The sequence below is a fragment of the Furipterus horrens genome, unplaced genomic scaffold (assembly GCF_987537825.1).
Source record: "Furipterus horrens unplaced genomic scaffold, mFurHor1.1.pri manual_scaffold_2, whole genome shotgun sequence".
Classification (NCBI taxonomy): Eukaryota; Metazoa; Chordata; class Mammalia; order Chiroptera; family Furipteridae; genus Furipterus; species Furipterus horrens.
In genome coordinates this window covers 172,644,722-172,660,004 of record NW_028327172.1, presented here as the reverse complement: position 1 = coordinate 172,660,004, position 15,283 = coordinate 172,644,722, and the positions used below count along the sequence as shown (strand labels likewise).

The window sequence follows — 15,283 nt, the reverse complement described above, 5'->3', positions numbered from 1 at the left end:
TTGAGGTAATTTTATTCCTTCTTAGTCATGGAGGGAGATGCAGCATGTCTGTCTACACCTCCATCTTGGCCGGAAGTCTTTACTGAGTATCCTTAAGTGACAAGAAAAATGTAGACTTTTAAAATTTTTTCAAATTTGAAATTTTAAGTAAAATAAATGTCACTTTTTAGGATGGATATTCCCAGGTCCTCAGGCCTTTGGGGTTTATTCTTTTGATAATTATGTACCAAAATGTTATTGTACATTAAAACTATTCTGGTTTTAGTTTCAACAAAACCCCCGAGACAATTATGTGAGGCCACCATGCTGACGTGTAAAGGAGTGTATTCAGGAACAGTTATCCTCAGTGTGAGGAGGTAAAAAGGCCCAGAATCATATCAGAAGAGGACTATGTGGGGAGTTTGTCAGTGTGCGCTGAGTCACTCACTTGCAAGATGGAAGAGAGGGATTGCTTGTCCCTCAATTCATGCTTAGAAAAGGAGGGGAAAGGAAACATTCAGAGAGTTTAATGTACTTGTATGTACCTAATATTTTTGAGAACACAGTGGATTTATGTCTATCTGACACCTGAGACAACTCAAGTGCAAGAACCTGGTCAGCTGGTTAGTTTCTCTGATAGTGGAGTGGCAGAGTTGGTGGTGTTGGCCAACTTATACTCCTAGGGTCTTTTTGGACAAAAGAGTGTGAACTGTGGGCCAGGATGACTGACCCACCTGAATGAGGATTAACTTTGATGATCTGCAGCAGGCAGAATAGTAGGATTTCTCAAGGCTGAAGAAGGAGCCAACAACAGCCAGATATGAATTTCCTCGTTTGAAGAGAAGAGTAGGTGAGAGATGTGCAGCAATAGTTTAGTGTCTGTGAAAAGCCTAGGAAAGTGCCCACAAAACTAAGGGTCAGCTTCAAAAATCCTCCCAGTTCAAGGAAAACCTACAAAGAAAAGTAGGACTTTCCTGACCCTGCCCACCTCCCCAAACCTAGTCCACCCACAACTCTGGCAGGGATGGGAACTGAGATTGAAAAGGTGGGGGTGGGGCTATCAAAGAGCATGAGCAAGTTAGCAAAGAGAAAAGGAGCCAAGGAGGCATTGTTGGTGAAAATTTAAAATTTTGTTTATTTTTTCTGGACTGGGCATATTAAATACTGTACTTTTTTTTTTTTTTTTTTTTTTTTTTTTTTTTGGTCATCAGAAAATGATTAGAGAGACCAAGAGCTGTTCTTGCCACCACCAACATGGAGACTCTGTACCGAGTCCCATTTTTAGTGTTGGAGTGCCCTAACCTGAAGCTGAAGAAGCCGCCCTGGGTGCATATGCCCTCTGCCATAACGGTGTACGCTCTGGTGGTGGTGTCTTACTTTCTCATCACTGGAGGAATAATTTATGATGTTATTGTTGAACCTCCAAGTGTTGGCTCTATGACTGATGAACATGGGCATCAGAGACCAGTAGCTTTCTTGGCTTACAGAGTAAATGGACAATATATTATGGAAGGACTTGTATCCAGCTTCCTGTTTACAATGGAAGGTTTAGGTTTCATAATCCTAGACCGATCCAATGCTCCAAACATTCCAAATCTCAATAGATTTCTTCTTCTATTCATTGGATTCGTCTGTGTCCTATTGAGTTTTTTCATGGCTAGAGTATTCATGAGAATGAAACTGCCGGGCTATCTGATGGGTTAAAGTCCCTTTTGAGAAGAAATCTGTGGAGACTGGATTTGTTCCTGTTACTGAAGTTTTAAAGGCTGAACCAGTCCTCTGATGTGATATATGGAAAAGGATGAAAAGCAGTAGAAAAGAAGCATCTAGTAGAAAACATGGGAAGCATATGAAAGCTCAGACTAGAATATCTTCTCGGTATGAAAGAGACAAGCTTGCCATACTTTTTTCCTGTGACCTAAACTGACATACCGACAGTGTTTTTTCCCTCAGTTCTTAAATTCTTAAAGAAAATATACTCCATTTCTAAAACTATAATACTGAATAGAGTGATTATTTTGTACAACCCCCTTCACATTTTTTGGAGATGACATTTCTGATTTTCAGAAATTAATATAAAAAAGCAGGAAGCAAGATCCCATAAGCTGAGAACTTGGGACAGCTGATGAGCTTTACCTGTGGTACTTTGCCTTTAAACAGAGTGTGCGACACTATGTTATTTCACATGTCTGTGTAAGACTGTTCCCTGAATAATAAGGTGTATGAAAGGAGCAGAAATAAATAATTTTTCTAATTAAAAAAAAAGAAAATGATAAGAAAAGTAATAAGACTTCTTCCAAATTTAATCCAGGAGCAAAAGGTATTTAGCCTCGAAAAATAAACAGTCAACAGGATAAAAATATAGTTGCTTTTACATTGCATCTTATAAGTCATGCTTGTTTAATGTAGCTGTTATAGAGAAATAAAGTGATCTCCATCCCATGCTTAGGAAAATCCAGCATTCACCTGTCTCCCCCACCACAGTAGCTCCAAGAATTTTCTGGATATATATGACACATTCCTTTTCCCATCTTATCTTTTAAAGCTGCTCTTTTCTCTCTGCCTTCCACTAACCCAAACATTAGAACATTTCCCTTGATATTTGAAAATTATCTCCCACAAAGACAGTTATGTTTAATAGACTCTTGCTGACAATTTGGGGTTATAGGCAGGGAGTATTTTTTATGTAATACAGAAGTCAGTTTAAAATTAAATATTAGACGTGATGGATTCTAGAAGTTCTTTGGCCATGGCCATGTCATGGAATTTCATCCTGGTCAGTTTCCAATGGTCAGGTTGCCCATCCTCTAACTATGTAACTGACTTACACACTCTTAGGAAATACTTCCTGTATGTTTCCCATTTCTTCCAACTTTTAACTGTGGAGCTCAGGGTCAGGTTACAAAACATCTTCTTGTCTTAGTTTCCTTCTATATTAAATTGGGATAGTATTAGTAGTTACCACATACTGGGTAGATTAAATGAGTTGACACGTAGAAGCAATTAGAATCATGTCCAGTACAAAGTTGATATTAAAATACTTAAGAATAATAGCATGCTTAAGGTAATAAAGAATTTAAAGATAATAAAGTACTCACTAATGTTTGGTTATTTTACTCATTGTTATTGTCCCCTAGAGTGTAAGGTAGTAATGAGGGTAGTTTCCTTCTCCTTTGAAGAGAGCTCCTCAAAGTACTTTCTAAGTGAAACAGTTCTCACCCCAATAGAATGTGTTATCTTCTTAAAAATAATATTTTTGTCTCCAGAACATTTAGGTAAAAATATAAAGTAAAATATTAGTAGAAGATAGACTAAAATAAATCCATAGATTCTGTATTTCTTTATTATAAACAATACTTATACAGTAATACCCTATTAAAATTGTTAAATGTATTATGCTCATCATCCTAGCAAATATCTTACTCTGCCTTGAAGTCCAAGTATCTTGTCCACAAGGTCTGAATTGTTTGTTTGATTTTCTCTACCTGAGGGTATTCTCCTGGTGATTGGGGGAGAAACAGATTACTGGCCAGCTGCTTTAACACCTTCAACCAATTTACTCTCTGACCTCATTAATACTTCTGTGCCACACATTTCTCAAGTTATTATTTATCTTATTAAATTTTCTTTTAATATTTAAAAAATAATAATCTTATTATCTCAATGACCACTAATTTGAACTACCCAATGAGAAGTGGGAATAAGGTATGATCATAATGATCCATCTCTTTAAAGGTCTTTTGATATCCTTTTGCCATCTCAATCACCATTCGTTTTCAATCATAACTTTTTACACGGTTTGATGAATACATTTAATTGAATGTGTAATGGTTCTGAAGTCAAATTTACTTCCTTCTCTGTATAATCAATTTTAACATGTTTTATAACAAACAGAAGCTTCAGATTATTTTATAATAGTAAGTTATATTGTTTACTCTTCCCTGTACATAAGATATAAAGAGAAAACTATCAAAAGTCAAGTATCAGGAGTAAAAAATGCATATCTTAATTTTTATGTCAAACAAGAATAATCATGATCCTCTAAAATGATGTGTACTTGATGAAATACTGAAACATACAATTGATAATGAGATCACTAAATGTCTTAATCTTCTGCAAACTGGAGTCTGATTATCTGCCTATAGAGACCCATTTGAAGTTATCCTCACCAATTCAAAGTCCATGAAACTACTCTGAAAAATAGGATACGGGAGCTCAATTGTATAATTCCACTATCAAATTCATTTTCATTTACGGGCACATAGAACCTTCTGCCCAACCAATTTTCAAGTTATTCAGAAAGGAGTTAACAAGCACCCCTGAGCATACTATCTTCAGAAAGTCTTGCTTGGCCCTTGGTTAGAGACTGGAAATGAAATTATAAACTGTCCCCTATACTGAAATAAAGTTTCTTTGAATGATAAGTGCCTAAGTTTGTACAAATTACATATTTCAACATGCACACCTATTTGCCATCTGGGAGTCTGGAATTTTGACACATGCTAAGAAGAAGGTGCCCATGTAACTGCTTTCTAACAACCTTGGGCATTGAGTCTCCAATCAGCTTCTCTGGTAGATAACACTTCATATATGTTATCAAACTCATGGCTGGAGTTTCAGCATGTCATGCGTGACTTCACTGAGAGAAGACTCTTGGAACCTTGTGCCTGGTTTCCTGCAGATTTTACCCCATGTACCATTTTATGTACTGATTTTACTTTGTAACCTTCCACTATCATACGCATTTGGCTTTAATGCACTATGTGCTGACTCCTTCCAGTAAATCACCAAACCTGAGTGTGCTGCGTACTTCTGACACATAGGGTGGATGGAAATGTCTATGTTGAGATTCTAAATTAAAAATTTAGTGAATACAAACTATGTGATGGGATTATGTTCAGTGAAACCAAGACAAGTAGCCTAGACCCATATTAAGAAGTTCAAAGTATGGGGGTTATGTCTGCACACAAAAGTGTATAAAATATGTTCAATTAACTCAGTCAAAGCAGAATAAGAAAAAATACAAGAAGGTTATTTTGATGGGAGTTTAGAAAATGAAGACTCTTCATCTTGTTTAAATTATCAGGAAAGCTACAGACATGTTAGTTAGCTTCAAAAGAACAAATAGGTTTGGGCAGCTTTTAGCTGGAGGCAGGAGGAAATGGAGTTTTGGGAGGTTTCCCTTCCAAAGTTTCTCTTGAAGCTTTGCAAATGGATGGAAGGTATGATAAAGAAGTGAAATATAGAGTATATTGAGGGAATAAAATAGAATAATAAGTGTTACTTATGGTGCAAAGTGGAATTTTCAAATGCTCTTGGTTAAAATTTGAATGCTTCAAATTTGCATAGCTCAATTCCATGCAAAACTTATAGATTATTATACAAGATTTATTAAAATTCAGTAGCATTGTGTCCGTCTTAAACTCAGGCATAGAATTTACGTTCTACTGGTTTCTAATTACTTTTTTTTTTCTTTCTGCCTTTTTTCAGGTCCATCATGAGTGAGAAATGGGACTCAAACTCTTCAGAGAACTGGCATCATACTTTGAGTGTCAATGACACCAACCATTATCTCTACTCAGATATCAATATTACCTATGTGAACTACTACCTTCATCATGCTCAAGTGGCAGCAATCTTCATTATTTCCTACTTTCTGATCTTCTTCCTGTGCATGGTGGGAAATACTGTGGTCTGCTTTATTGTTATGAGGAACAAGCATATGCACACTGTCACTAATCTCTTTATCTTGAACCTGGCAATAAGTGATTTACTAGTTGGCATATTCTGTATGCCTATTACACTTCTGGACAACATTATAGCAGGTATGTTGACTGGTGTGCAGTGCAAGATGATATGAGAAAATGTGTGTTCCATCTCTCTGCAGTCATGACTGGGTCATCTATTCATTCACATTTATATAACTTACAAGATGATACCCCCAATAGGTCTAGTATCCGCCCTACATCATACATAGTTATTACTGTATTATTGACTATATTCCCTATACTGTACTTTACTTCCCCATGACTATTTTGCAACTTCCAATTTGTACATGTTAGTTCCTTTGCCTTAGAGTGTTCACTTAATGTCACCAGAGAATGAGATCTAGCACATATTACCAAAAACTTGGAATTTGTTTAATATAGTCAGGGCACATATAATATGGTAAAAAGATTATTGAGAATATTATGGAATATAAAGTTCAAGGAATAGGTAAGTCTGGTTTCAATTGATGCATTGTCATCAATCAAATATAAATAGATATTTGAGTCCTCTTGTGGTTAGCTAGGGAGATTTCCAACAGTTTTGATGAAAGGTGGAGCAGCAGTCCCAATGATTTCTCAAAAAGTGGAAGCTTCATCAGTGGTAATTTGCATGTGCAACATAAGTAATTACTCAGTACTACCCTAGATTATTTCTGAGCTGTGTTACTACTTGTCTCACTGTGTTATATACCCTGGAAGTACAAGAACAGTGTATCTGCAACTCCCAGTACAGTTTTGGTACATAGTAACTGCTTAACAAGCATTTTATATTAATTAATGAATAGTACTCAAGATATTCATATTCCTGTCTATAAGAAAAAAATGAACCAATAGCAACATATCAAAAACTGTAGAGCATCATGAGCCATTTCATAGTTCTTATCTTTTTATAAAATTCTACATCAATTTACTAAAGAATAAGAGGTTTCTAAGAGGTTTCTCTATAGAATTTACCTGTTTTATTCTTTTCTTTGGAACGGGAGTTCGGAATGCCTATTTAATCACTTTGTACTTCAAAAACCATGTGTCTTTGTGAGTTTATCATTAAAAAACAGTGTCAGGAATATACAATTTCAAAGCACTGTGCTAGACAAAAGAGTGAAAGAATTGATAAAAATTACTGTTTTTCTCAAGAAACCTATTTATCAGGAAAAATGCTCTCAACATTCCCTTTGTAAACATAATTAAATTATTTAAAAATTTTCCATATATAGTACCTTTGATTTGTATTCCCAGGATGGAGCCACATTCAGCAATTTTTGCCTTTATTTTTGGTAATGACTATCATATTTCTAACTAATACATTTTCATTATAATGTGTAATCTTCAAACTGTAGAGCTATAATTTACTTTTCACAATCCTCTTCTACCAGAAGAGGTAGTTTTCCTTTCCAGACTCCACTGAAATGATAGAACATGGGCAAAAGAACATAAATCCATAGAAACCACATGACAGATACTATTGAATGTGAAGTTAGGAAAATAACAAAACTGGCTGATATCATGTTCACACTCTTTCCTCTTCTCATTCTCTCACTGTAATTATATCATAGTTTTTGGTTAAATCAATATTCAGAGGATACAGTCCTATTATTATATGTATCTTACCTCTGCTGAGCCAAGTAGAGTGCTATGATAGCAATTTCTCTATTATAAAATGTTTTATTTTTCCTGGATTTAAAAAAGGCATCGTATTTTGATTTGTTTAGTTTTAGGAATGTACCTGTGGTAACATATTCTCAACTTCTCTTCCAGGAGTGCTGATATCTTGTCAATACTTTAAAACATAGTAGGTAACCTGTAAATGGCACCTTCTTTCCTGGAGAGACCCTCCTGGTGCTCTTGACATTTTGTTTATGTCCAGACACAGTGTTCTCCTGGCAGGGAGCCCACCTACTGCTCTGGGATGTCCCTTCATGGAGACCCTAACAATCTCTTTGTGCCTCTCAGTCCTCTGTTGTCTGGATGCCATTTCTTTTCTCTTGGTTTATTTCTCTGATATCTTCCAAAGAAAGGGTGAAACGAGATTAAAATGTTAGATATCTCGTAGATCTGTAAATATCTTTATTCTGCCCTCATACTTGACTTCTTAGCTATGTAAAGTATTTTAGGTTGGACATGTTTTCCCTCAAAATATTTAAAGAGACTGCTCTACTGTTATTCCTGAGAAACCTGATATTATGGCTGAAAAATCCAATGCCACTGACTGTTGATTATTTTACTCATATTTGTATTTGGTTTTTCTTCCTGAAAGTTCTTGGGGCTTCTCTTTATCCCCAGTGTTCTGAATTTCAGGTGATTACACCTTGGAGTGTCTTTTTAATGTTTTATTTATTGTGGTAAACATAAACTAGATTCTTTCAAAAAAAAAAATAGTAGAATACCCTTCAGTCCTGGGGAATATTCTTGTAGAGTTCTTCCCTGTTTTTCTTTAGATATTTGAGATTTGAGTTGCCTCCCGTATCTGTTTTAATTTTTTTCCATTTTCTGCTCCTTATTGTTCTACTTTAAAAGATTTTCTTAACTTTTTATTCCAGAATTTGTGATGAATTCTTCATTTCTATTATCATATTTTAAAATCTTTGAGCTATTTGTATATTCTGTATGTTTGTCATACTCTCATGCACATGTGTCTTGGATGTTATATCTGTGAGGTTATTCATAGTAACTTGTGTTTGCTTTTCATTTTTCATCTATCTGATTGATGTTTGTTTTCTCCTAAATTCTTTTTTCCAGTTTGTTTTAGACTTTTTTATACTTAATGTTTCCTTAATGTCAGCTGCTTGTGCATTGGAATGAGATACTGTGTGTCTGCCTTGAACTTCTGCATGCATGGAGATTCAGGTTGGGACCACCCGCAGCTTCATTAGTCTTGGCCATTCATTAGGAAATCCACAATTGTTAAAATCTGCATGTCATGGTTCTTGGGAGGATCACTTTCCCCAGAAGGAAATTCTCTGATCTACTGCCACAGGTATATAAGGCTGATTGACTGTTGCATTCTAGACTGAGTGGGCCAGCAGTATTGCATGCAGAGTGTGTACTTTCATTTAATTCTGCATCATTGGGACACCTATTCCCCCTGTACCTAGAGACTCAGAGTCTAAAACCACCATGCTTCCACATCCCTAGAGAGTTACCTCCACTCTTCTGCCCACCTGGGAAAAAGCCGGTGGCATCTGATTGCATTCATACAAAATTCAGCGAGTTGTGTTGTTTCCCCAACTTTACATTCAGTAGTATCTTCCACCTCAGTTTCTATGGATTTATGTTCTTTTGTCCTAGTACTATCATTTCAGTAGAGTTTAGTGGGAGAAATGAGATAAATTGTATATTTATTCTTCCATTTTCAACCAATGGCCATACACATTCTCTTTTGCATTTTTGGTTGAAAAATAATACTGTATCAAACAAACAAATTTCAGGACTGAGAAGATATGCTTTCTTTGGTTTATTCAGTAGAGTCACTCAAACACCTATTGCAAAATGGTCTGGATGGGTGATAAGTATTTGTTTTTGAAGATATACTTGGATTATTTAGGTTACCGGGAATATTTTTAATTAGATATGTGGGGATTAGATATATTTTTAAAAATAAAAATATTTTTGAGTTACATTTTTTAAATCTGAGAAATATGTAGCATTCATCTCTTAGAAAACTAAAATATTTGCTAGTAGAAGAATAAGTTTCTTAATAACAGCAGATGGCTGTTTAGAAGAACAAACTGCTATAATAATTTTGCTAATTTCTTTTATGAACATTATGGTAACTGAGGTTCACTTAAGGAGGAATGCAAATAGACTACTTTTGTTCATGCAAAGAGTTCTTTATTCTCAGAGTATATCTTAGCCAGCTTAGGCTGCTATAACAAAATATAGAGTGGGGGTGGAGACTTAAACAGCAGGCATTTATTTTCTCATGATTCTAGAGGTTTAAAGTTCAAGATCAGGATGCCAGCATGGTCAAGTTTTTGGTGAGAGTATTTTTCTTAGTTTGCAGACAGCCATCCTCTTGCTGTTTGTTCACATGGCCTTTCCTCAGTGTAAGTATATGGTGAAATATCTTTCTTTCTCTTCCTCTTCTTATACATCCCATTATGTGGGCAACACCGTCATGGCCTCATCTAAACCTAAGTACTTCCCCAAGGCCAAATCACCAAATACATTACATTGGGGGTTAAGGCTTCAATATATAAATTGGAGAGGGGAAACAAAAATGTTTTTTGAATAACAAATTATTTTTGTGGTAATTTGTTTCATTGCATTATATATTGATAAATATTAACTTAATTCTACCTGTAACTCCTCACAATTTATAGGAAACGTTTCCCAGTTAGAATACTAATTTATTCCTGTTTTATTCATTTAAAGGGCATTATTATTGTACAAGAGATAATTGTCTGGACTCTGTAACCATACTGCTAGGGTTCAGATCCTAATATAATGCTAACTAACTGTGTGGCAAGGCATGTGATATTTGTGTGTTTGTTGCCTAGTCTATATCATGAGGCAAGTAATAAAGCCTTCAAAAGCCTATTGTGGGGACTAGATATGTTAATAGATAGAAAGCACCATTACAGTGCCTAGAACATTGTAACTACATTATTATTAGTATACCAAAAACAGAGCTCTGAAGATACTAATGAAACTAATGGGAAACATTGATTGTTCCATGGATATCATTTAGAAAAATTACATCAGTCTTCATTTCATGCCTTTCTGTCTATATTTTCAGTGAAATTTTTTAAAAGTGATATTTTCAAGGACTAACTATTCCTTTTCCCTTTCAGGGTGGCCATTTGGAAGTGCAATGTGCAAAATCAGTGGGCTGGTTCAAGGAATATCTGTTGCAGCTTCAGTCTTTACTTTGGTTGCAATAGCAGTGGATAGGTAAGTCAGCACCAAAACCTGAATCCAGAAAAAGGGGCATGTTTACATCTAAACCACCTAACTAGAGAAAAATTTATAACCTAAATTGGGTTATGTATATATATGAGAGGATATACTATGTCCAGAAAGTATACAACCATATAGTATGAAAAAGAGATATTTAATGAAAAAGATACAAAATATAAGAAACATTGTACCTAGGGTAATGATTCCTTAGTCCCCTTCCAAGTAGGCACCTTGGGATGTCACACAATTTTCCCAATTGCCATCAGCTACCCCATTGTATTTTCCTGAATCTCATCGATGGTCTGAAATCTCTTCCCTTTCAAAGGTGATTTTAGTTTTGGGAAAAGCCAGAAGTCACGTGGCACCAAATCTGGGCTGCAGAGGGGCTGAGTCATCTGGGTGATTTGATGTTCCACCAAAAATCACTGCATGAAATGTAATGCATGACTGGGTGTGTTGTGATGAAGCTGCCAATCACCAGTTGCCCATAGCTACAGGCTTCTGAATCATCTGAATAGTTTCTGCAGAGGAATGTTCAAGCTTAATGTAAAATTTGATGCAGATTCATTCCTCTAGTTGCTCAGCCATTTTGAATGCAATGGCCACCCAGTACACTTGCTTACTCAATGGCATCCACTGCCCCCACTGACTAGTATGGTGAAGTCATCATTGTTTACATATGCAGATTCCAGTCCACACTCCTTGACTGCCAGGTAACAAGGATATTAAGTAAGCTGTTCTCGTTATATTAACAATGGCTGGATTTTTCCTGGACAGACCTCATGTATATATCTATATCTGTATCTATATCTGTATCTGTATCTATCTATATATAGAGATATAGATATCTATATCTCTCTATGTATATAAATATATCTATATCTATGTAGATATAGATAAGAAAAAAACATAAATTAGTATAATTATTGATTTAAAAAACTTGGTAGATTCTATTTTAATATTAATCTATTTTTCAATTATTATTCAAGGTTTTAATCTATTTCTAAGACCTTACTATGTAAACCTAGTTTATTTGTTTTGCAGGTAAAGAGAATAGAATTTAAACATATCCTAACTACTCTATGCCAAAGATACTTTTTATATTGTTTCCAAATTACTATATGCTGTTACTATTATACTAAGTCATTTTTTGCGTACTACTTATTTGTTTATACTCATTTTATACTAGTAAGTAATACTAGTATTATTACTAAATTTTAATGTGATTGTTTATAATAGATTGTATACCTTAATTATATAATATATATGTCATCTTTATAGCAAATAAAAGCCTATAATATCCTTCTCATTTTCTCTTTGAATCTTGAGTCTATCACTTTTATTTCCACATTACATTTAGTATTAATTCTTTTTCACTGTTTCTAAGATGTCTTCTGAACAGAGATTTAAAACTAAATATTGCTCTTCATTATAAAAAGTAATGAGGTTAGAATATACCATGCTATATTTATTTGATGAATAACTATATAGTGCTTAAAGTTAATAAGTTAGGTTGCCATACATCAAAATGTATAAATAAATCTCAAAAGCATACAATCTCAACAAAGTTGCATAATAATGCATGCAATATGGTGTTACTATAATTTAAAATGTTATAGATGCACACTAATACTATGAAAACAAAGATTTGACAGTAGGGATACATATCAACTTCAGGATTTCTGTAGAAAGTGGAAGATGACTGGGATTAAGTAGATCTACCAAAGGAATTTCAACTGTATCTATAATGTTCTAGGTTTTTTTAAATACTAATGAGCATTTGTTTACCTTTTGCTGTTTATTTCACAATGTCACTGCCTGTCTTTCCCTCTACACATCACTTTGCAATAGTTTTAGTCATCTATTGCTATATAACAATTCACCTTCCAAAACAAACCACTTAGTGGCTTAAATGGCAGCAGTATTTATCATGCTTATGAATTTGTGATGTGAGCAGATTCAAGTATCAATGCCTTCACAGGTGTTGAATTTCTGTGTTATTTTTTTTTACCTCTCTGAATACAAATACATATATTTATTAAATGAGTAAATAAATGAAATATATGAGGTTCTCATAGTTGGTTTACAAAAGGAGTGAAAATATCTAGAATTGTGCCTATGAAGTTATTCATAATTTAACGGTGAGTAAAGGGCAAAAATCCACTGATTGGGAGACTAGAAGAAAACTTGAAGGTTCAGAAAGAATGCCTTATACTTTCAATGCAGTAGTTCTAAAGGACAACAGAGCAGTCAAAGCTCAAGCTAACTAGTCACTATATGAAGATATGTTAGATAAAGTAATTTGGAGTTGCTGCTGGACCATGTAAATGTTCTATGTTTTCTTACCTGCAAATCTGGAAATTAAAAATTTTCATAATATTCCAGTTTTATAGAGTCATCACAAAAATGAAAGAAGATTAAATAGATAATAGTATTTTGAAAAATATAAAATGTTATACTCTTGCATAATGGTATGATTATCTTATAATTAACACGAGTATCAGCAATTGTAACATCAAGAATCACAATAACAAAACAGCAGTAAAGCAAATCAGACTTACTCTACATACTGATGTTGAACTTTCTTGCTCACCAAAGGACAGACCACTGGGAAGGCATATAATCAGAACTCATAATGGAAACTCTTAGACCCTCATTGCTGTGAAACAAGCCATCAAGCCACAAAGTGGCTTAAAACAATAATTCTCTAATATTTCTCATGACTCTGTGGATTGGTTGAGTGCCTGTTATAGTTCTCCTGCTCAGTGTGTTGTAGCTGAAATCAGTCATGCTGCAGCATGACCCTGGGAGCTAAATAGGCTTGAACATCATAGAAGGCCAGCTTCTCATGCCCCAGGGTGTTTCTACACACAGCGTCTCATCTAATTCAAGCTTATTTACAACCTAGTAGCTGGCTTTCAAGAGGAAGCATTCCAAAAGTACAAGCACCAATATGCAAATATATAAAGAACCTCTGTTTATGTCATGCTTGCTTATGTACCATTGGCCAAAGCAAGTTATATGGCCAAGCACACAGATAACATGGGGGAGGACCACAGAAGGGCATGAAGAAGAGTTTAAGAATATGGGCCCTGGAGCTAAACTACTTGTATAAAAATTATGTGTAATTATGGGCAAATTTTTTACCCTTTCTAAGCCTGTTTTGTCATCTTTTAAATAACAAAGCTTTAAGAAATAATTTATGCAAACCAATAGAAAAGACTGAAACAGAATATTGCATATTTGTGTTCAATAAATAATAGTTACCACCATTCCTTTTATTAATAATAGTGTCTGATATATTCTACTTATTCATATTTTGAATTGAAATTTATCTCGTATCAATTACAGAAAATGGCGATTCATGCCTTTCTACTACTAATGGTAACTTCCTATGTTTTTGAGAAGAATGTAGGAATTACTTAAATTTATTTCACAACTCAGAAGTTATGAGGCATGGCCTCAACTGATGTTTGCCTTTAATTGCAGGTTTCGGTGTGTTGTCTACCCTTTTAAACCAAAGCTCACTATCAAGACAGCAGTTGTCATTATTGTGATCATCTGGGTCCTGGCCATTGCCATTATGTCTCCATCTGCAATAATGTTACATGTACAAGAAGAAAAATATTACCAAGTGAGACTCAACTCTCTGAATAAAACCATGTCAGTCTACTGGTGCCGGGAAGATTGGCCAAATAAGGAAATGAGAAAGATCTACACCACTGTGCTATTTGCTAATATTTACCTGGCTCCCCTGTTCCTCATTGTGATCATGTATGGAAGGATTGGAATTTCACTCTTCAAAATGACGGTGCCTCACACAGGCAAGCAGAACTGGGAGCAGTGGCATGTGGTATCCAAGAAGAAGCAGAAGGTCATTAAGATGCTCCTGATTGTGGCCCTACTTTTTATTCTCTCCTGGCTGCCCTTGTGGACTCTAATGATGCTCTCAGACTATGCTGAACTGTCTCCCAGTAAACTGCAGATCATCAACATCTACATCTACCCATTTGCACACTGGCTGGCCTTTTGCAATAGCAGCATCAACCCCATCATTTATGGTTTCTTCAATGAGAATTTTCGCCGTGGTTTTGAAGATGCTTTTCATCTCCATTTCTGCCAAAAAAGAGCGCAGCCCAAGGAAGCCTATGCCCTAAGGGATGAAAACAATGTGGTCATAAATACATCTCATCAGTTAGCCCATGAACCTATGAATCAAAATCCACAAGAGGAAAATTTGCTTTAGAAAATGTGCTGAAAACCCCAAACAGGAATTGATGGGAGAATTAGGAGGAGCTACCAATAGCAATGAGATTTAATTAAGAGCTGATGTAATTATTTCAGCTCTACTGTGTTATACATTGAAATGCTGTTGCTCTCTATGGCTTTGAACTTCAATTGTTTCTAAGAATGTTCCAAAGAAAACATGTATGGAAAGACCTCTCTGAAAAAAGTAAACAAAATGGTCTTATGTTCATAACCAATCTTATCGCATTAAAATATGTAAAGTGACTAATGCATAAGTTTTCCTGTATAAATCCATTTCCTAGGAACATATTTCAAAGCCTGACCTTTGCAACTTAAATGTGTATGAGATGAGCATGTGTATTATGTTTGTTGATGCACACATACACTGTCCC

At 35.0% G+C, this 15,283-nt stretch overlaps 1 protein-coding gene and 1 pseudogene across 1 annotated transcript; both read left to right on the top strand.

The window, feature by feature from the left end:
• The first annotated feature begins 1,233 nt into the window (after positions 1-1,233).
• Positions 1,234-1,863, top strand: LOC150019999 (oligosaccharyltransferase complex subunit OSTC pseudogene; annotated as a pseudogene).
• A 3,613-nt stretch (positions 1,864-5,476) lies between these two features.
• Positions 5,477-14,962, top strand: NPFFR2 (neuropeptide FF receptor 2). Its single transcript, XM_090268113.1, is given in 4 exon segments — positions 5,477-5,804; positions 10,538-10,637; positions 14,133-14,885; positions 14,887-14,962. Coding segments are annotated over 4 exon segments (1,257 nt in total).
• The last annotated feature ends 321 nt before the right edge of the window (positions 14,963-15,283 follow it).